Source organism: Canis lupus, chromosome 9, assembly GCF_003254725.2.
Source record: "Canis lupus dingo isolate Sandy chromosome 9, ASM325472v2, whole genome shotgun sequence".
In the NCBI taxonomy this organism is placed as follows: domain Eukaryota; kingdom Metazoa; phylum Chordata; class Mammalia; order Carnivora; family Canidae; genus Canis; species Canis lupus.
Window position 1 is genome coordinate 15,954,100 of NC_064251.1, and position 22,332 is coordinate 15,976,431.

At 39.7% G+C, this 22,332-nt stretch overlaps 1 protein-coding gene across 14 annotated transcripts in view; it reads right to left on the bottom strand.

The window, feature by feature from the left end:
• EFCAB3 (EF-hand calcium binding domain 3) overlaps nt 1–22,332 on the bottom strand; it is a 140,891-nt gene that overhangs the window by 11,551 nt on the left and 107,008 nt on the right. For 12 of the 14 annotated variants that reach the window (XM_049114616.1, XM_025436611.3, XM_049114615.1 and 9 more), the window contains 5 exons: nt 19,431–19,521; nt 15,688–15,764; nt 8,404–8,547; nt 6,621–6,692; nt 5,413–5,533 (listed from right to left, as the gene is read on the bottom strand). In XM_049114616.1, coding sequence (XP_048970573.1) covers nt 5,413–5,533; nt 6,621–6,692; nt 8,404–8,547; nt 15,688–15,764; nt 19,431–19,521 — 505 coding nt within the window. Of the gene's footprint in view, nt 1–5,412; nt 5,534–6,620; nt 6,693–8,403; nt 8,548–15,687; nt 15,765–19,430; nt 19,522–20,667; nt 20,900–22,332 lie in introns of those variants that run through there. The other 2 variants (XM_025436620.3, XM_025436621.3) reach the window with 2 other exon arrangements.

Below are 22,332 nucleotides of genomic sequence, written 5' to 3' on the forward strand. Positions count from 1 at the left end.
CATGCCTTAAATATTAATGGTAGATCAGATTCCTTCTTGTAGCTAGAATGGTGGATTTCCTTTGCAGCTGTGGTAGAGACCTGGCTGCTGAGAGGGAAGGACTTGTTTCTTACTGACTTGGTGTAGTGGGGCTTCAGTATGAATGTGGAAGACCTCACACTTCTCAGCATGCTGGGCAGAGGAGCATCACTTCTTAATGTCCCAGAGGACAAAATATAACACCTTGGTTTCTCATCATTATGTAGACAGGTTTTTCTTTTATAACAATGGGATCTGAGATGATGACAGGCAACTTTTTTTTCTCTTCTCTTCTCAGAAAGAGGGAAAGAACTCATTCTAAACTTTGGAACTGCAGCAGTGGTTTGGTAGATGTGCCAATAGCATTCTGATTGAAGCCTGGATTATTTATTTATTTTTTAAAAAAAGATTATTTGAGAGAGAAAGAAAGTGAGAGGAAGCACGAGTGGGGGAGGAACAGTGGGAGAGGGAGAATTCAAGCAGACTCTCTGCTGAGAGCAGAGCCCAACACAAGCCTCCATCCCATGACTCTGAGATCATGATCTGAGCCAAAATCAAGAGTTGGATGTCTAATCTACTGAGCCACCCAGGAATTCCTAGGGTTGGCTTATAATCAGATAATTCCTTCCCTGTCCTTGAAACCAACCATCCCCAGTGCTTTCACTCTTCTCTGAAAACATATTAACACTTAGTGTAATTTAATTCCTACCAGGTCCTTCAAGGTTCACCTTTTCTTTCCCTCCAAGTATCCTCTGTATACTCTACAGGTCTGAGTGTGGTTTGCAGGCCAGCAGCATCGGCAGCACTGGAGACTTGCCAGAAGTGCAAATTTTTTTTTTTAACATTTTATTTATTTATTAGACAGAGAGGACAAGCACGGCGAGCGAGTGGCAGAGGGAGGAGAAGCAGACTTCCTGCTAAATAGGAGCCCGACATGGAGCTCCATCCCAGGACCCTGGAATCATGACCTGAGCCAAAGGCAGCAGCTTAACCGAGCCAAAATAAGAAACTGACCCCTCAAAATACAAATTCTTGATCCTCACATAAATCTATTGAATCAGAAACCCTAGGATCCAGCAATGTTGAAACAATCACTCCAGATGATCTGATGTGTGCTAGAATTTGAGAACACTGCTGCAGTCTATATTCTCCCCTTCCCTGACACACTAATCTTTGCTCACCGGTTACATACCATGTTGTATTTATAACTAGTGGCTTCCTTCCCTTCTTCTTCCCTTATTTCCTTTTGCAATCTTTCTTTAATAACACAGATTTTCCTGAAATCCCTTTTGGTTCCTGGATGCCTATTCATATTTAAAAGTGAGAGTAAACATTCTTTAAGACCAATTAGAAGCTTTTTGGTATGGTGGGTTGTATTGAGTGGGAACTTCACTGTCAGCTAATTGGGTGGAGCCCAATTAAAGAGATTTAAAAAAAGATTTTATTTATTTGAGAGAGACTGAGTGAGACCAAGAGAGCTTGAGCGGGGTAAGGGGCAGAGGGAGAAGCAGACTCTCCACTGAGCGGGGAGCCTGATGCAGAAGCTTGATCCTGAGACTCCCAAGATCATGACCTGAGCAGAAGGCAGAGGCTTAACAGACTGAGCCACCCAGATGCCCTTAAGAGGCCTTTTAATTGTGATTATCCATGGGTTTTGCTCTCTTGGCTAGTCAGTTACCCTGGTGAGGGATTGTCTGATATTTTAATTGAGTGGTATGAATCTAGCTGTCAGCACATTGGGACCTAGGGAAGGGGAAGGTGACTGGTGGGGCGGGGGGCCTCATCATTCAATAAGTGGACTTTCACATAATTCTGGGTTTCCACTCTGATACCTTCATACTTAGTTATGTCTGATATCCCCGAGTCCAAACAATACTTCTGGTATATCTTCTTCAGAAAGGTAATTGTCAGGGCAGTCCCTTGGTTGTGTGGGGTTAGGGAAAAGAATCTAAGGGTCAACCTGCTTCTCATGTTACTTTTAACCAGTCTTTCTGTTTCAGGATTCTCCTGCTCCCTACTTTCAGAGGTTGTTGGTGCCTCAGTTCCTGAGCCTGTCAGGTGTTCTATGATGAGAACTGGCTTCTTGACCTTCTCCACAGCAGGTGTTCAGGTGTCAACTTGTTCTGAGTTTACCAGCGGGTAAACAGTCATCCATTTCCTTTCAGTTTCCCAAATTATGTTGATATCTCTTGTCCAGTGTTTTCCCTTTTTTTGTGGGTTTATGCCCTCTAAAATTCTTTTTTTTTTTTAAAGTTTATTTTCTTGAAGATTTTACTGAGAGAGAGAGAGAGAGAGAGAGAGCAAGCAGGGGGAGGGGCAAAGGGAGAGGGATAAGCAGATTCCCCAATGAGTAGGGAGCCCAACCTGAGGCTCCATCCCAGGACCCTGGGGTCATGACCTGAGCTGAAGGGAGACACTTAGCTAATTGAGCCACCCAGGTGCCCCTCCCTTATGATTTCTTAACTACCATCTTAACTGTCAGATCTAACTCTACCCATTTAGTTCTGACTTCATCTGGCCTCACTTTAGCATTTAATACTGGGGGAAAGTCTATCCTGGTTTGGATTTCTCTGTGGCTCTGGCTTCTTTGACTTCACACTGTCATGGTTCCCTTCATGATGACTAATGTTTTGACTCATATTTCGTTTGCTGACTTCTCTTTTTCTTTCCATTCCATAAGTATGGGAATTGCTCATGGTTCTGTCCTCAGTCCTTTGCTTTTTTCCTCACCCCCTCCCCACCATGGGGATAGAGAGAAGTGCACAGTTAAGAGGTAGGTTTAGGAGGTCAAATAGGATTTCATGATTGGTTGGATGTGGGGATTGACAGAGCAGCAGCAGCAGCTGAGGAGGATGCTGGGTCTTTGGCAATTGGATAAACACAGTGAGACAGTGGAGTCACTCACTGACATTTGAAAGCCAAGTGGAAGAACTAGTAGAAGTGGGGTTGGGTGAGGGAGATGAATTAGGTTTTGACATTTTGAGTTTGAGGTACCTATGGGACTGCCCAGTAAGCAGATGGAACCCTAGAGAGGGATCTGGGCTAGGTATACAGCCTGATCTTCTCTACGCCATGTTCTCCTTGCCTGTCAAATGGGTGTTGGAGCCTACCTCACATGGTTGAAGTAGTGATTAAATGAGGTCATTCAACAGAGGGCTATTGAGTGTAAATAATTTTTTCTAGACACTAAGGATATAACAGTGAATAAAACAGACAAAAATAATCCCTGTTCTCATGGAGAGCAGCATGAGAAAATACATAACAAAATAAATAAGTAAATTATATACTATACTAGAAGGTGATAGTGTGAAAAAAAGAGAAAGGGAGACAGGGAGTGGTAGGAGGGCTGAATTTTAGATGGGGGGACAGAGAAGTCCCTACTATATGACAGTATTTGAACAAAGACCTGGAGGTGGGGAGATAGTGACTCATGTGGATATCTGGGCAAAGAGCATTCCAGATAGGGGGATCAGCAAGTGCAAAAGCCTGGAGGTGGGAGCATGTCTGGTCTATTTGAGACAGCAAGGAGGCCAGCATGGGTTGAACAGAGTAACAGGAGATGAAGTCAAAGAGTTCAGAGGTGAGTGCAGATAATCTAGAGGGCCAGTAAGTCATGTAGAGTGTGAGGCTTGTACTCTGAGGGGAATGGAGAGTTTTGAAGGTTTTGAGCAGAGAAGCAACATGATCTGATAATGTTTTAAAAGGATCATTTGTAAAAAAAAAAAAAAAGAAAAAAGGACCATTTGTTGCTGTATGTGTCAAGACATCAGGTAGGCAGAGGGCGTGCTGAGAATAGATGGTGGAGTGGGCAAGTCATGGAGGTGGGGAGGAGACAGTAATCCACAAAAAAGCTAATGCATGTAAAGTGCACACTCAGCATGCTATGCTCAATAAATGCTATAATCAACTATGGGCATACCTATAAAAATCTAGGATTAACCAACTCAAGATCAGCTTTCTCAGGAATGAATGATTCTTTGCCACTCATTTGACAATTAATTATGTGTTATATTTTGTGTCACTTCACATCTGCATATTTAGTTATCTACATACTTATGGCTTTTCTCTCAATTTATATTTTAAGTTCCTTACATGCAAATGCTATGTATTAAACACTTGATTTCCTTAGAAACCAGGTTTATGATAAGTAACAGCCAAAATCTTTGTCATAATAAAAACACTAGCTAAGATTTCCTGAGCACTACTGGGTGTGAAAGGCAGTCTAGGGGAATGGATAAGAGCATGGGTTCTAGAATTAGACTGTGCTAAAATCCAGGCACCATTGCTCCTTGGGCAAGTTACTTAACTACCTGTACTTCAGGTTTTTCATTTTAAAATGAGGATAATAGTATCCATTAAGGAGGTGAGGATTAAAATAAATAATATATATGTTCTATGACTATTCTAGCTACCTCCACAAAATAATAATATTTATTGAGCTCTAGGAATATTTATTGAACCACTTCACCTGCATTATCACATATCCCCACAACTGTCCTATAAAGTAGGTATTTTTAGTTTTATTATTGTAAGGTAGGTATTATTATTGTTGTTTCCATTTTATAGGTGAGGAAACCAAGGCTGAGAAGTTAAGCAATGTGCCAAATTTGTGTACCAATAGCAGGCATTTAATAAATGCCTTTGAATCGGAATAAAGAGTAGAATTTTATGTACCCTTTGATTCTATATCTGACAGATATAGGATAGCATAGAGAGATTACCCATTGAAGATTCTGAAAACATTCTGTATTTTTAAGTCTAAGAGGGAAAGCAGGATGCTTTGAAAGAGTATGAGCTAAAAGGACTGATAACAGCAATATTAAATATCTATAATACAATGATGAAAATAGATTGAGGAAATTTATCTTTAGTGGTATTTACTGGAATAAAGCACATTTGGGTGTGAGAATGTTTCCTCATCCTCTATTTGCAAGTCCAGTTCTGGCTCAGCTACAATCCAAAGGCTACTTTGGGAGGTCTGGAATCGCTCTACATTAATCCAGAGTCAAAAGATCTCTTGGGAGCCCCTGGTAGTTCCAGCATGAATGGGAACATCTTCCAAACTAGATTTCCAAGGCCACCCAAAGTCATCCCTGGAAAAGTCTTACTCTTCTTGGATTCTATAGCCTAGGGTAGGAGAGTCTGAACTTTTTTGGCCATCTTATGCCTTCAGTAGGCCCTGAGATGGTCTGAGGTCCATCTTGTGATTTCGGAGTTAGTAGAGTGGGGATGAAGGAATAGGTCTCATGTGGCATGTGAGCATTGCCACAGACCCCTTCTCCTTTGTTTTGGAGCATACCCTGTGGACTAGGATGTTAATCAGATGTGACTGCTTTGTAAATATCTTCATAAGTGCTTCTATGAAGGCTGATTTTATCCTTCTTTGCCACTTACCTTACTATTTCCATTATAGCCTTTCTTGGTAAAGCTGAAGTCTCTACAAGCTTTGATAGTATTTCAAACAACAGGATCCCTGGGTTGCCAGCTAAATCTAAACATTTCTCCTTTTCTGGAACTATGAAGGGGAAAAAATTCAAAATGCCTTCTGAAAAAATATCTATCCAAAGAAGTAATAAGCCTTTTACAGTCTTTTTATTTTATTTACAATATTAATACTAATCCAGGTACTAGAAAATTATAGAAAAACATTCAAAATCCATTTCATTTGGTAGAAAGGTCATTTTGATTACTGAATAGACTGATTAATCATTAAAAAATACTTTAGTTCCATGACTTCTAAATAAATATTGACTTATAAGTTAATACATTTAACATAAACACGACTTATGCATTAAGGACTATTGTCTTGTTCTTCTGGGTAAAGGAATTGCTGATAAACATATCTCAGGCTTGCAGGCAAACCCTCATTATTACAGTAGTACTTGAAGCAGTAGCTTCTGCCTCTTTTAAGGACAGTTCACTGCCTATGAATGAATGTATTTTCAAAACCATATACAGTATTTGGAATTTGGAATATATTTATCCTAGAAAACATGACACAAATTGTAGTTAGTTTTCCCATGCAGACTGTTAAACTCATAAACAAATCCTCAGAGGACTAATAACAGTATGTTAAGGACACCTCCACCTCATTTATGACCTTGTGTGAGAATATGCTCTTTAACCTCCAGCTGACTCTCCAGTCCTTGTACTGAGGGCGGACTTCATCAGGATAAGGAGGATATTTTTGGAATAGTGAATGGTCTATACCCCAAATTTGCATGAGAGAGAGCATTTTTCTTTTTCTAAAAAAAAAAAAAAAAAATCATTTGTAAAGAGAGTACCTCCCAAAGTGGCACATGCATTTGGTAAAGAATATTATAAAAGGTGACTGAATTTTTCTACACTATTCTAAGTGTTTGCATTGGAGGGCAAAAAGCAGTGTCTCCTGCAGAAGGACTTGACACATTTAAGTTAGAATTCTAAACTTGTATCAATTTGCTTAGCAAATATTGTTTTGGAGAAGCAGTAAGACAGTAAATCTCATCCCAGAATATGCCTTCCTCACTTGTCTCCTGATCTGAGGCCTAAATGAATAATGGTTACTATGCAGTGAATTGCAGCCACCCAACCACCATCTGTTCAGTAATATCTCTACTTACCCACAGCTTTAAGGAAGAGGTTCTTATCTGTTAGCACCTTTATAAAGTCTGAGAAATTCACCTTCCCATCTCCTGCAACAGAAATCTAAGGCTCAGAACAAGGACATAAGATGCATTTCAGTAATCAAATTATATATTAAAGAAAAAATAAAAACACCTTGGACTATTCAATAGTTAAAATCAGACAGCATGTTAAAGCTGGAGACTTGCAGGATGCCTGGGTGGCTCAGTGGTTGAGCGTCTGTCTGCCTTTGGCTCAGGGAGTGATCCTGGGGTCCTGGGATGGAGTTCCGTATAGGGCTCCCTGCAGGGAGCCTGCCTCTCCCTCTGCTTATATCTCTGCCTCTCTCTCTGTGTCTCTCATGAATGAATGAATAAATAAAATCTTAAAAAAAAAAAAAAAGCTGGAGACTTGCTCAGGGGAGAATTGGTCTTGAAGTGGTTTTAGCACCAGAATTTGAATGACCCACAGCCACCAGAAGCAATGGTGGGAGTATAAACGTCAAACTAGGGGGTTTCAGCCCCTGCAGTCCTATCTACTCACTCCTTTCCTAGAGACTTGCCATTTTTTCAAGGAATCCATTCCAGCTTTCCCACACCATACCCACCTCTGATTATTTCTTTTTTTTTTTTTTTTTAAAGATTTTATTTATTTATTCATGAGAGACACACACAGAGAGAGGCAGAGATATAGGCACAGGGAGAAGCAGGCTCCATGCAGGGAGCCTGATGCAGGACTCGATCCTGGGACTTCAGGATCACACCCTGGGCCGAAGGCAGGCACTAAACCGCTGAGCCACCCAGGGATCCCCTGATGTTTCTATTATTATAACACCCCAAAATTGTACCCACTCTCCTCTAATGTATAGGCTAGTGCTATTAGAGGCATGTGTGTGTGTTTTGATGCAAGAACAGGAAAATTGGGCAGAGTTAGTAGAAACAAGTGACACCTTAATTAACTGGTGACATTGATTCATAGGTGGAACTTATGCTACTTTAATGAGGCACTGGTAGTTTGGTGGGGAGAGGTGAAAGGAGATAATGCACTGAATATATATTCCATACAACATATCAGCTTGGGCTGTAATCACTAGTCAGTATATTCATTTTTTTTTTTTTTTTTTTTTTTTTTTTTTAGTCAGTATATTCAAAGGAAGTATCTCAAAGCTTTAAAAATATAAACAAGGGATCCCTGGGTGGCTCAGCAGTTTGGTGCCTGCCTTCAGCCCAGGGTGTGATCCTGGAGTCCCAGGATCAAGTCCCATGTCGGGTTCCCTGCATGGGGCCTGCTTCTCCCTCTGCCTCTCTCTCTCTCTCTCTCTGTGTCTCATGAGTAAATAAATAAAATCTTTAAAAAAATAAAAATATAATTTAGGTGGCATCTAAGGATCGAAGGAAAATTTGTACTATATGATTCAAATGGAAACAAGGGGCTTAGAGTTTCTTGGTAACATGTCAGTTTTGAAATTCTCAATGCCTTTATATCTGTTATTTCAACGCACCCTTGGAAATGTACGTCATGACAGGTAATCTGAATTTAATATGAATGTGACAGTCACTTTTAGTTTCCACACAGGGTTTTTCAAAGAATAGTCCATTTTGTAGCATTACTTTGATTTTTTCTGCATTACTTTGATTTTGTGACTTGTACATATACCTTACTGATACCCTCAAAGGGAAACACATATATGTACCTTTGATAATAAATGAGATTTCTTATGAAAGAAAAAATATGTTTATAAAAACCTTTTATGAGAAAAATAATCATAAGTCAAATACTCACGATCAATATCAGCACACCTTAATTCATTATAGACATCACGCTTGGTTAGATTCATTCCCAACTTAGCTAAAGTGCACATCATTCCATGTAAATCAATACAGCCAGTTTTATCCTTGTTAAAGAAGTTGTAGGCATCTTGGAAGGCTGAGGAAATGTAATTAAGTTAGGCAGTTATTCAAGAATAAGTACATATTCTGGTAACTAGGACAGACTATATGGTTGACTGGAGATCATGTTCTGGAAAAGTATTGAGAGAAAAATGCGTACTTAACAGACATTTTTATTTTTATTTATTTTTTATTTTTTAAATTTTTATTTATTTATGATAGTCACACACACAGAGAGAGAGAGAGAGAGAGAGAGGCAGAGAGGCAGAGAGGCAGAGACACAGGCAGAGAGAGAAGCAGGCTCCATGCACCGGGAGCCTGATGTGGGATTCGATCCCGGGTCTCCAGGATCACGCCCTGGGCCAAAGGCAGGCGCTAAACCGCTGCACCACCCAGGGATCCCAACAGACATTTTTAAAAAAAGATTTTATTTATTTATTTGAAAGAGAGAGAGTGTGCATGTGTGTGCGTTAGCAGGGGGCCAGAGGGAGAGGGAGAACAGGCTCCCCCATGAGCAGGGAGCCCCATATAGGGCTCTATCCCAGGACTCTGAGGATCATGACCTCAGCCAAAGGCAGACACTTAAACAACTGAGCCACCCAGGCACCCCTTAATAGATATCTCATATAAAGGACAGCATCCTTCCAAGAGATTTGAACTAGAATAAACTACTTGGTGGAAAACCAAATATATTGCTAAAATGGCCTTTGAAAGCTGTCCACACCTTAATTCTTGGAACCTGTGAATGTATTACTTATAGGACAAAAGGGACTTTGCAGATATAATTAAGATAAATCATCCTGGATTACTGAGTGGGCCCAATCTAATCACAGGGTCCCTTAGGCAGCTAGAAGCAAGAGAGATGTGAGAAGGACTGGACTCTGTTGCTGGCTTGAAGATGGAAGGGGCACAGTGATGTGACACACAGAGAGCCAGAGCCTTAAGGAGTGAGAGAGTCTCTTGGCTGATAGCCAGTAAGGAAGTGGCACTTCAGCCCTAGAATTACAAGGAACTAGGTTCCGCCAAGAACCTGAATAAGCTTGAAAGCAGATTTTTCTTCAGAGCCTCTTGATAAGAAATCAGGCTGGCCAGCTCCTTCATTCTGACCTTGCAAGACCCAGAAAAGGGGAACTAGCCGAGCTGGACTTCTGGCCCACAGAACTGTGAGATAATGAATTTGTGTTGTTTTAAGTTGCTAAGTTTGTAGCAATTTGTTGTGGCAGCAACAGAAAATGGAGGCACCAAAATGGACCCAAATTATATGTATGTGAATGTGTTGAATAGATTCAAAAGTTTTTTTCAAAGACATACTCAGGGCATTAAATGGAACCAAAGTTAGACATGTATTTTCTAAAATTAGTGAATGAAGAAATTAACCCAGAATAAAGTATATCTCAAATGGCACCAGAATAAAACTTATTTCATATCACATTCAAGTGTTAGCATCTGTATGTATGAGAGTGATTCATCTTGTGGAGATATAATGATACCTGCCTTAAAATTGTGTGAGTAGGTAACATTTTTCTCCCTTGGTTGAAGGAAGGCTTCTCTAGGGCTGGAGTCATCTCTAACTTGTTTCTAATTTCTCCCAGTATTTCTAGCATGTCAGTAGGCATGTGCCAGGTGCTGCTTCAGGTGCTTAGGGTACATTAGTGCCCTAATGTGCCAGGTGCTGCTTCAGGTGCTTAGGGTACATTAGTGCCCTAAACAGACAGAGATCTCTGCCCTTCTATAAATGAAATGAATAGGTAAGTTGGATAGCACGTTAGAAGGTTAGAAGATGGTGACGCCTGGGTGGCTCAGTGGTTGAGCATCTGCCTTTGGCTCAGGGTGTGATCCTGGAGTCCTGGGATTGAGTCCCACATCGGGCTCCCTGCATGGAGCCTGCTTCTTCCTTTGCCTATGTCTCTGCCTCTCTCTCTCTCTCTCTCTCTCTGTGTGTCTCTCATGAAAAAATAAAATCTTTTTAAAAAGAAGGTTAGAAGATGTTAAGTGCTCTGGAAAAAAGAAAAAATAATGCAGGTCGAGGGGCTTGGCGGTTCCAGGGGTTGAGGGGTAAGTTGCTTGTATTAAATAGGTGAGATCTGAGCAAAGACTTGATGGGGGTGAGGGAGTGGATATCTGGGAGAAGAGAGGACCAGACAGAGGGAAGAGCAAGAGCAAAGGCACAAAGGGGAATGGGCCTGATATGTTCCAGGGACAGCAAAAGGCTAGTGTGGCTGGAGCAGAGTGAGCAACAGGAGAGGAGTTGGAGAAAGATGAATGGATAAAGAAGATGTGGTTTATGTATACAATGGAATATTACTCAGCTATTAGAAATGACAAATACCCACCATTTGCTTCAACGTGGATGGAACTGGAGGGTATTATGCTGAGTGAAGTAAGTCAGTCGGAGAAGGACAAACATTATATGTTCTCATTCATTTGGGGAATATAAATAATAGTGAAAGGGAAAATAAGGGAAGGGAGAAGAAATGTGTGGGAAATATCAGAAAGGGAGACAGAACATAAAGACTGCTAACTCTGGGAAACGAACTAGGGGTGGTAGAAGGGGAGGAGGGCGGGGGGTGGGAGTGAATGGGTGACGGGCACTGGGTGTTATTCTGTATGTTAGTAAATTGAACACCAATAAAAAAAAAAAAAAAAAAAAAAAAAAAAAGGAGAGGAGTTGGAGAGGTCAGAAAGATGTGTGTGTGTGTTTGTGTGTGTGTGTGTGTGTGCATGCACAGTAACGTTTTTACAATTTTATTTATTTTTTATTTTATTTTAGATTGGTTTTAGATATAGTTGCAAATTTTATTTTTGGATTGGTTTTAGATATAATTGCAAAGATAGCCCAGAGAATTCCTGTAGATCCCTCACCCAGTTTCCCCTAATGTTAGCATCTTAGAGTACTCTGATTCAATTTGTCACATCTAAGAAGCCAACAGTGGTTTAGTGCTATTAACTAAACTTTTTTTTTTTAATATTTTATTTATTTATTCATGAGAGACAGAGAGAGAGAAAGAGAGAGGCAGAGGGAGAAGCAGGCTCCATGCAGGGAGCCCGACATGGGACTCGATCCCAGGTCTCCAGGATCAGGCTCTGGGCCAAAGGCAGGCACTAAACCGCTGAGCCACCAGGGCTGCCCCTATTAACTAAACTTTAGATATTAATCAGATTTCTTTAGTTTTTCCCTAAGGCCATTTTTCTTTTCCAGGATATTACATTTAGTTGTTTTATCTTTTTAGCCTCTTTTCTGTAACAGCTTCTCAGGCTTTCCTTGTTTTGGAAGACCTTAACAGTTTTGAGGAATATTGTTCAGGTATTTTGTGGAAGTCCCTCAGTTTGGGGTTTTCTAATGTTTTTCTCATGGTTTGCTTGAGATGAGGGATTTTTAGAAAGAAGACCAAAGTGAAGTGCTATTCTCATCAGTATATTAAGGTTATGTATTATCAATATGACTTATCACTGATATTTATCTTGATTCCTTGGCTGAGGGAGTGTCTGTTGGGGTCTTCCACTATAAAATTACTTCCCTCCTTTTCATATTTTACTCTTTGGAGTAAGTCACTAAAGGAAGTCCAGACTCAAGGGACCGAGAGCTGGGGACAGGAGATCTAAGTTCTACCTCCTGGAGGAGGTAATATCTACATTCATTATTTGGAATTCTTTTGTTTATTTTTTTAAGATTTTATTTATTTATTTATTCATGAGAGAGAGAGAGAGAGAGAGAGAGGCAGAGACACAGGCAGAGGGAGAAGCAGGCTCCATGCCAGAAGCCCGACGTGGGACTCGATCCTGGGACTCCAGGATCACACCCTGGGCCAAAGGCAGGTGCTGAACCGCTGAGCCACTCAGGGATCCCCTGGAATTCTTTTGTAAGAGAGATTATCTCTTTTCCATTAAAAAATTCAGTCTCCATTCTGTCAGGAGTGACTTGCAGGTATTTATTTTATACTTTTAGTTATAATCCAATACTATTTTATTTTTGTTGCCCAAATTGCTCCAGCCTTAACCACTGTGAACCCCCTTTGAGGTTGGCCTCTGCATCCCTTTGAAAAGCTCCTGTGTCCTTTTTTTTTTTTTTTAAGATTTTATTTATTCATGAGAGACAGAGAGAGAGAGAGAGAGAGAGAGAGAGAGAGAGGCAGAGACACAGGCAGAGAGGGAGAAGCAGGCTCCATGCAGGGAACCCGATGGGAACCGATCCCAGGACTCCAGGATCACGCCCGGGGCCAAAGGCAGGCACTAAACCGCTGAGCCACCCAGGGATCCCATCCTTTTGTTTTTTGAGAACTTCCTTACTTTGTCATTGTAAGATGTTGCAGGTTTGTCTTGTATATTCCCTACCCAGGCACTAGAATCAACCATTTATCCAAGCAACTCTGCTTCTTTTATAGGAAAAGGGCATTTAAATTTCTGGGTGGTGGGTATGCTTGTTGCTGTGGGGGTGTTAGTGCTTAAGTCCTTTCAACAGACAGAGCTAGGAAATATGTGTATGAATGCTGATACACATATTTATTTCTTGATTTACTTGTGTGTATTCCTATGAAGCTAAACATGAGTTCACAGGTGTTCACACTGATGTCTCAAATCTAACCCAGTACTGCTGGTTCACTTTAGCCTTCTCACCCAGTTTCTCTGTAACTTCACACCTTCCCACTCCAACAATGAGAATCCTGGCTCCCACCGCCCACCGTCCATTTCCTGAGTTATTCCATCCTAGTATATAAGTATAACAATTGTAGAATTTTTAAGCTATACCCCTATGAGAAACAACTGTACTGGCTAGAGTACGTTGTTTATGTATAGTTCCTTTGTGTTTTGTGTTAGAGTTTGTAGTCAAAACACCATTTTCAAAGTCCCTCAGGTCAGTCCTCCCCTTACCGCTCCCTGACTTATGTTTTAGCAATCACTCTAGGTGTCATTACGTTTGGGTAGAAGTATGGAGCATCAGGGGGCTGTTGTGGGTGAACAACAATGTATCTCAGATCAGGGTTGTAGCAGAGGTGGTACAAATTGGCTGCTTCTAGATATATTTTAAAGGGAGAGCCAGGGCAGCCTGGGGGGCTCAGCAGTTTAGCGCCGCATTCAGCCCAGGGCATGATCCTGGAGACGGGGTGGGATTGGGTCCCACGTCGGGCTTCCTGCATGGAACCTGCTTCTGCCTGTGTCTCTGCCTCTCTCTCTGTGTATGTCTCTCATGAATAAATAAAATCTTAAAAAAAAGAAGCTTCCAATAATTTAAAAAAAATAATAAAGGGAGAGCCCATGAGGTTTCCTGGTGGACTGATCAGTAGGCTGAGACAGAAGTGTCAAGGATGTCTCCAAAACTTTTTCCAGAACAGTCAAAGGAGATGGGGAAGGCTATGGGTAGAGCATATTTTAAGAGTAAAAGGCTGAGGTGAAGGAAGAATAGGGAGTTATTGCTTAGTGGGTGTGAAGGTTCAGTTTGGGAAGATGAAAATGTCTGGAGGTGGATGTGGTGATTGCTATAGAACATACAAATATATTTAATGTGTTGACCTGTACATATACACTTGAAAATGGTTAAAATTATAATTTTTATGTTATATATATTTAGCTACAATAGAAAAGAGAGTATGAGGAACACATCAGGAGTTCAGTTTTAGACATGTTGATTTTGAGATGTCTACTAGACATACAATTGGAAGTGTTGAGGAGGCAGTCAGAAATGAGCCTGGAGCTGGGGAGAGAGGCTCTGGTTGGACATACACATTTGAGAATTGTCAGCATATAGATGATGTTTAGAACCTGTTCCTTCCTGCAGAAACCACATGTAAGGAAGGCTCTTGCCCATTCTTACCTACTCCTTGCCTCCTGAGTGACTCTGGTGCTGCCCCTGTGCAGCCCTTCATGGTGTGCTGTGTCTCTTACTTCTAGGGATCTATGAGTATAAAACACTTCTTTCTCTTTAACAGTCATATCTGTGTCTGTATGTCTGAAAATACCTGATTAAAATAGATCCTTGGGGGACGCCTGGGGAATCAGTTGGTTGTGTGTCCAACTCTTGGTTGGTTCAGGTCATGATCTCAGGTTAAGATCTCTTTGGTTCAGGTCATGGGATTGAGCCCTGCCTTAGCATGGACTGTGGAGTCTGCTTGAAATTCTCTCCCTCTGTCCCTTCCCCTGCTTTTATGCTCTCTCTCTCTCTCAAATAAAATAAATAAAATCTTAAAAAATAGATCCTGGGAACCCTTAATACAAGCACCAATGTATATTAATGCACGATAGAAACCTTAAACTTTTAGAAGGCTATAAATAGTTATTATTAAGGCATTTAGCTCAGTTTTACAATGAAAAATGCAATTCTGATTTTGACAATCTCTTGTTTTTAAGCCAGCTTTCCCAGCAGTAAACGTGATTCTTTGATTTCTGTTTTGTTTTCAATTGGTTCCAAGTTTGGAGGAGTAAAGCATTAGCCTTCTCAGAACCAAAAACAGCCATGATTAACTTTATTTATTTATTTTCTTTCTTTTCTTTTTTCTAAGGAGTCATGCCTTCCCTTTCCTTTGGGCCTTTGCAGATTCCACTCTTTCTGTCCAGAATACTTCCCTTGCACTATTTGCTTCCTACTCATTATCCAGCTTTCTCTAGGACTCCTCTCTTATCTGACCAATACTAAGTCAGGAGACTATCTTTCATGTTCCCCAAATACTTTATACTTCCTCATAACTTGTGTCATATTGTGATTTAAATGTTTCAGTCTAAAATTCATGGTTTAATGGTCTGGGTTCCCTGAAAGAATTCCTATCAGGGCAGTGACAGTGACCATGTCTGATTTTTTACTTGTTATGTTTCCTATGCTTAGTATAATATGGGCTTTAAATAAATATTTGCTGTTTGGATTAATAAACTATAGCCAGTATAGCTATTTATACTGCCCCATTACTTGATTTCCATTTGACTTTGCATTTTTTTCTTTTGTACACCCACAAGTTCTTAATTGAATAAAAATATTTGTCTAGGACTGTCCAAATCCAAGGAAGATGTTTGTTTAAAAGTAATCCCCCTTCCTTCCCACAAATTAGGCACTGAATTAGAACTTTTGCTCTCAAATAGCAGAGTACTACAGAAAACTCTTGAAATCACAGATCTCTCTTAGAGAAGAAAATGATCAGATTTATCAAGGGGTCATTGTTTATGCTTTCATTTGAGGGCTGATTTTCATTACCTTGAATTTGTGAAGTATTCAGCCTCTTTTCTTTGTGTTGTAATTGGCAGGGGAGAGATTCTGGTAAATCTTTATACCTGACAAAAGACATGAAAAGATTTAATACATATATGAAACCAGCAAATATTAGTTCCATTTATCAGTTTTTGTTGACTGGAATGACTGTAAGCATCACAGTGTACCTCCTAAGGGACCTGTTACTGTCACTCGCCAATAGTTACAGGACGGGCAGTGAAAAAATGCTGGCTGCTGAGGTCCATATTTGCCCTATCCCTGCGTTGCCCTTATACCCTTAAAAAATCTGATTTTCTTCATTTTACAAAAGTGGAAACTGAGGCTCAGAGGGATTAAATAACTTGTTCCAAATTGCGCAGATAATAGGTGAAAGTCCTGGGATTCAAATTCAGGTTTATCTGACTCCAAAGCTCAAGGATATAAGCCCTACACTATTCCTATTGCTAGAAATATAAGTTGCTTTAAATTTTTATTTTATTTATTTTTTAAGATTTATTTATTTATTTATTTATTTATTTATTTATTTATTTATGATAGACATAGAGAGAGAGAGAGACACAGGAGGAGGGAGAAGCAGGCTCCATGCTGGGAGCCCAATGCGGGACTCCATCCCGGGACCCCAGGATCGCGCCCTGGGCCAAAGGCAGGCGCCAAACCGCTGAGCCACCCAGGGATCCCCATGTTTTAAATTTTTAAATGGTATAAATAATCTTATGGTGAATATCTTTATACTGAAAGCTTTGTAACTGTAGTTATTTTATGACTTTAACTGCCAAATTGTATTTTTACCAGCATATAAAATAGAGGTAGTATAGCTATACATTATCTCTATGTGTATCAACTATCTATCTATCTATCTATCTATCTATCTACCTTTCTAACTTTCTTTTTTTTTTTTTTTCCTTTCTAACTTTCTATCTATCATCTGATGCAGAGAGTGCTTCTAGAAAGTTTGGAACCTTGGGTGACTTTTCATTTTCTCAGAAAAATAAAATCTGGAAAGAGAGAAAACATATTAATATTTGCAGATAGTTTGTATAGATCTGCAGGAGGTTATTAATTTAGGAACATAAAAATATATTACCTAAAACTGGGTTTGCTTATAATACAGTTATTTAAAAGTAGATTTAAATAATCATGATTTTATAAATTAATTTTACTTAAAATACGTTTAGCTTTGATCCTAAGCTAAAAGTTTTATTTTTAAATTTTTTTTCTAAGCTTAAAGTTTTAATATGGAATCTCTTGGTTTTTATTTCTACAGGAAGCAGTTAAAAAAGTAAAAGGGGAAGAAATACTAAGCATGGGTAAATTTAAAAAGTTATGGTTTATGAATTTAGTATCCTCTACAGTCTCCAGTAGGTTCAACTAATTTTTTCTTTCTTTTTTTTTTTTAAATTTTATTTATTTATTCATGAGAGATACAGAGAGAGGCAGAGACATAGGTAGGGGGAGAAGCAGGCTCCTTGAGGGAAGCCCCATGTGGGACTTTATCCCCGGTCTTTGGGATCACAACCTGAGCCAAAGGCAGATGCTCAACCACTGAGGCACCCAGGTGCCCCCCTCAACTCATTTTCAAAGAGGCACCTGGGAAAAAAGGAAGTGATAAGGTCTCAAAATGTACCATTTCTAACTTTTTAGGTGTGGAATTTTACCTTTAATTTTCTCTGCTTTAATAACACTGATTTCTTCTTCTGATATTTCTGTTCTATTATCTGTTCGGACTTCTGAAAACTTAAGTTGGCCCTTACTCAGATACGGCATTTTATATTTGTTGTGTTTCTAAATAGAAATGAATTTCTTTTGCATGATATAAAAGATGCAGTAGATGGAGAAATATGGATTTCTCAAGAAGCAAGAGGAAAGTAGAAGGCCAGGCAGTGTGTTTTTATTAGTTACATAAAAAAAGGGATACTCTTGGGATGCCTGAGTGGCTCAGCAGTTTAGTGCCTGCCTTCAGCCTAGCGCATGATCCTGGAGTCCCAGGATCGAGTCCCACGTCAGGCTCCCTTCATGGAGCCTGCTTCTCCCTCTGCCTGTGTCTCTGCCTCTCTCTCTCTCTGTGTCTCTTATGAATAAATAAAATCTTTTTTTTTTTTAAAGGATACTCTTCGCAGAATTTCAAATCTTACCTTGGCTCATGCATGGGAAAGTCTTTTTATTTTATAATGTTTCAAAGGTTTGAAGTACCTTAGATTTGGAATGAGCCCAGTCTGGCCTCTCATCTCATGGAGGAATTCCCTCTACGTGTGGTATTATCGAGTCTGTGCTTGACTACTTTCCATGACAAGGATGTCACTAGTTCAAGAGACAGCTTGTAATTCAGGGTAAGGGAACAACGAGATCAAGGGATCTGGCAGCTTTAAGGTTGTCTTACTCACGTGCCTCTAAAAAGGTCAATAATCTACTTCTGTAGCAGTGGCATAGTCAAGGACAGTAGGAGAAATACTCTCAAAATGGCACAGAAAGTGGATGGTTTGAGAGAGAAGAGAGGCTTTTCTTCTTATGCTGTGATAAAATATAGACCAAGCTCTTTCTTTTGGTCATTTGTGGCTACAGTTTACTGGAATTTGTAATTATCAGACTAAGAAAAAAGCTATTTTTATTTTTTTAAAGATTTGATTTATTTATTCATGAGAGACACAGAGAGAGGCAGAGATACAGGCAGAGGGAGAAGCAGGCTGCATGCAGGGAGCCTGACATGGGATTCGATCCTGGGTCTCCAGGATCATGCCCTGGGCTGAAGGCGGCGCTAAACCGCTAAGCCACCCAGGCTACCCCGAAAAAAGCTATTTTTAATGTCACAGACATATCTCCCTTCCCAATTTTAGCGTAAGGTTAGTCACAGCCAATTTACCCAGATTTCATTTTTCTGGCCATGGTTGAGCTACAGACCCTTTCTCTGGACTGACTTGCTTAAGGGATTAGGTCTTCTTTCTGATCCTCTAACTTTATTCTCTGTTAAACTGGCACTCAAAATATCTTAATGTATTACTGACAACTTCTTAAGCCCTCTACGATAGTCTGTCCTCTTACGCAAAAATTCTCTCTCATTTGAGGGGAACAGGAAAGAGAACTTTTTGTTTCTCCAATCTAAAAGGACATATATTTTTTTCTTTTCATAAAGAATCTTTATCTTTGGGATACCTGGGTGGTTCAGCAGTTGAGCACCTGCCTTCAGCCCAGGGCATGGGATTGGAGTCCCTGAAGTCCTGGGATTGAGTCCCACATTGGGCTCCCTGCAGGGAGCCTGCTTCTCTCTCTGCCTGTGTCTCTGCCTCTCTCTCTGTGTCTCCCATGAATGAATAAATAAAATCTTAAAAAAAAAAACTTTATCTTCAATTCATATGCTTAGTTTTTTTTTCATATGCTTAGTTTTATAAATAAATTTATCTTTGGGTACTTGAAGAGCCTTCTAATTTGTTTCCCCATAGCCTTGTGGGTATTTAAAATTTGTTATCACCTTAATAGGTCTTTACCTTAATCTATGTGGGGTACCTGGGTAGCTTAGTTGGTTGGGTGTCTGACTCTTGGTTTCAGTACAGGTCTTGATCTCAGGTTCATGAGATCAGGCCCCAACTCAGGCTCTGTGCTTGGCACAGAGTTGGCTTGAGATTCTCTTTCCCTCTGCCTCTCTCCCTGCTCGTGCTCTCTAAATAAGTAAAATCTTTAAAAAAAAAAATTCTTTACCTTAATCTATTTATCACCTGAAGACATTCATTACTTACCTCTTGCCATGGAAGCTGGGTATTTTTGTTAGAGGATTCAGCTTAAGTTTTGATTTAATGTCAGAAACTGCCATGGGGCCAGTAACTCTGTCTGGAATTCAGAAGATACAAATAGGATCAAATCACAGATGAATTCCTCTCTTTTCTTTTTTTTTAAGATTTTATTTATTTATTCATGAGAAACACAGAGGGGAGAGAGAGAGAGAGAGAGGCAGAGACACAGGCAGAGGGAGAAGCAGGCTCCATGCAGGGAGCCTGACGTGGGACTCAATCCCAGGTCTCCAGGATCACACCCTGGGCTGAAGGTGGCGCTAAACTGCTGAGCCACCCGGGCTGCCCAAATTCCTCTATTTTCTTTAGCAACTATTCTAGCTCAAGACCTAGAGTTTGAAGTCCAGGGCCTTGAGGAACATGTGCAAATGTGCACATGTTCAAGTTAGATGTATGTGCAAAGTTGGAAGGCCATGTGTAAGAACCCCTTCACTGTCCTGAGATCTCTAAGCAAAATATCTTACTGTTGTCTCCCCCTTCAAATAGTGTCACTCTGATCATGTATAAAAGCAAATGGTACCGTGTGACATAGATAAAGCATCCTGGAAGTGTGTGGAAAAGTTATTTAAGTAACTTTAAGTAAAAACAAAATTTATTTTTGAAATAAGTAGACAATTTCATGTCATAATTGACAGAGAATAAAATGTGACAGCATTTCTAAAATATTTACCCAATTGTTTATATCTTGGATACCTGCCTGGTACTAAGATTTTCCCAGGATTTCCTTCTGGGAGGTCTGTCCCTGCCCTGTCAATTCTTAGGAGTGCATTGGTCTTTCTTGAATGTAGGAGTGGAGGTGGGATACAATGCTGTTTTGCCACTCTAAAACCTCCCAAATGGACTTTTAACCACTAGAGCCTCCCTCGTCCTGCCTTTCCACTTAGGCAGAGTTTGGGCATCAGGGCCTATAGATCAGAAGCTGGGTTGGTAGGGCTTCCCCCTTTTATTGTTGGTTTTACCTCTCCAATTGCAATTTTCAAAGTATAGACTGTATTAGGTGGTTCACTGGCAAGAACACTGGATTGCTGATTTAGGAATAATAGATAACTACTAGGAAGCCACAAAGAAAAGTCTTTGAATGTTTAGTTACAGTTTGGTCCATTTTCCCAAGTCTTCATCTCAGAGCCTGGAAAGCCAGTCATTTCTAAACAACCCCATTACATGTATTCAAACTCTAGAAACCTACCACAGAGATGGGAACTCCGGAGAGGCTCAATAATTTAGGCACTTGAAAGGTGCTGTGAAATCATCCTCATAGTGCAAAATAAACATTACTTTAAAAAACTACCTTCAATCTCTCATAGAGATGATAGATTGAAAAAAAAAGACTCAGCATAGACTCCTACAAAATCCAGATATTTGCCTACTTTTAAGCCATGCTTCCTTCCACCTCTGGGCTTCAATCAGATCAAGAATCCAATAAGGGGGTTTGTTCCATCATACAACTGTGACCTCATTCACTTCTCAGGCTTAGGCCCAGGTGACAATGACCTACGAGCCCCTTCCAGCTTTAGAGCAACCATGTTTTCACTGTGGTTTACTTAGCACCCCTGGGGTATGTGTGGGTGTGATTTGCAGAATGAGAACATTTTGACATTGTGGGGATTTCAGGGAAGGGGAAGTTTTTTGTTTTTAAATTTTGTATTCCATGTTAAACATTAGTGAGCTGAAGTTGTTCAAATGAAAATTTTTACCTAAATGCCTTGATTGAATGGTGATTAAGAACCATTTCATTCATTGCTTAAGCTTAGGAAGGACAAAACAAAAACTCTCATAGGGTTGAAGACTATAATATTATTGGAAGGAGTAATTTTAAAAAGCAATTACAAATTATTACTGTATAATTAGAAACTTTAGAAACTTTAATAGAAAAATATTTCTAAAAAAAATCTAAAATATTTCTAAAATTAGAAACTTTAATATTCAAGGTCTTAAATGTCTCATGGCATTGTAAATCATTTAGCACAGGAATTGGGCATGTTTTTAATCTTCCTCAGGGCCAAGCATAGATAGATACCTTTGACACCCAAGGTTTAGCTTCAGTCCTCAAAATTGTTTCAGGCCTCACTTAGTAGCTGCAGTTTTATAGGCTTCCTATCTCTGCTCTCAGAGTTTATTTATTATGAGAATAATTTTTTTAAAGATCTTGTTTATTTATTCATGAGAGACACAGAGAGAGAGGCAGAAACATAGTCAGAGGGAGAAGCAGGCTCCTTGCAAGGAGCCCGATGTGGGACTCCATCCCGGGACCCAGGATCACACCTTGAGTAGAAGGCAGATTCTCAACCGCTGAGCCACCCAAACATCCCTATTGTGAGCATAATTTGACATTTCCCTAGTGTTTCTGAACTTAGTACATTGCCTCCTATTCTGCTTTGTGATGCAAAGGGAAAGAAAGGGATGGTTTAATTTATAAATTAATTAAACAAGTATTTAATAAGGACCTACTCTGTTAGAGCCTACCAGGATTAAAATGGAAATACTGGCAGTTCCTATTGGATAGTATTGTTGAGAAGTATATTAATATTAATATTATTATTTTAAATTGTGGTAAAAAAACATAAAATTTACTACCTTAACCATTTCAAGCATACAGTTTAGTATTGTTAAGTATATTCACACTGTTGTGCAACCAAGTTCCAGAACTTTTTTATCTTGCAAAAATGAGCTTCTAAAATTATTAAATAATAGCATTCCATTTACCCTTCCCCTTAATCCCATTCTATTTTCTATGAATTAGACTTTAGAAATCTAAGTGGAATCACACAGTATTTGTCTTTTTGTGACTGGCTTATTTCACTTAGCATAATGTCCTCAAGGTTCATCCATGTTGTAGCATGTGTCAGAATTT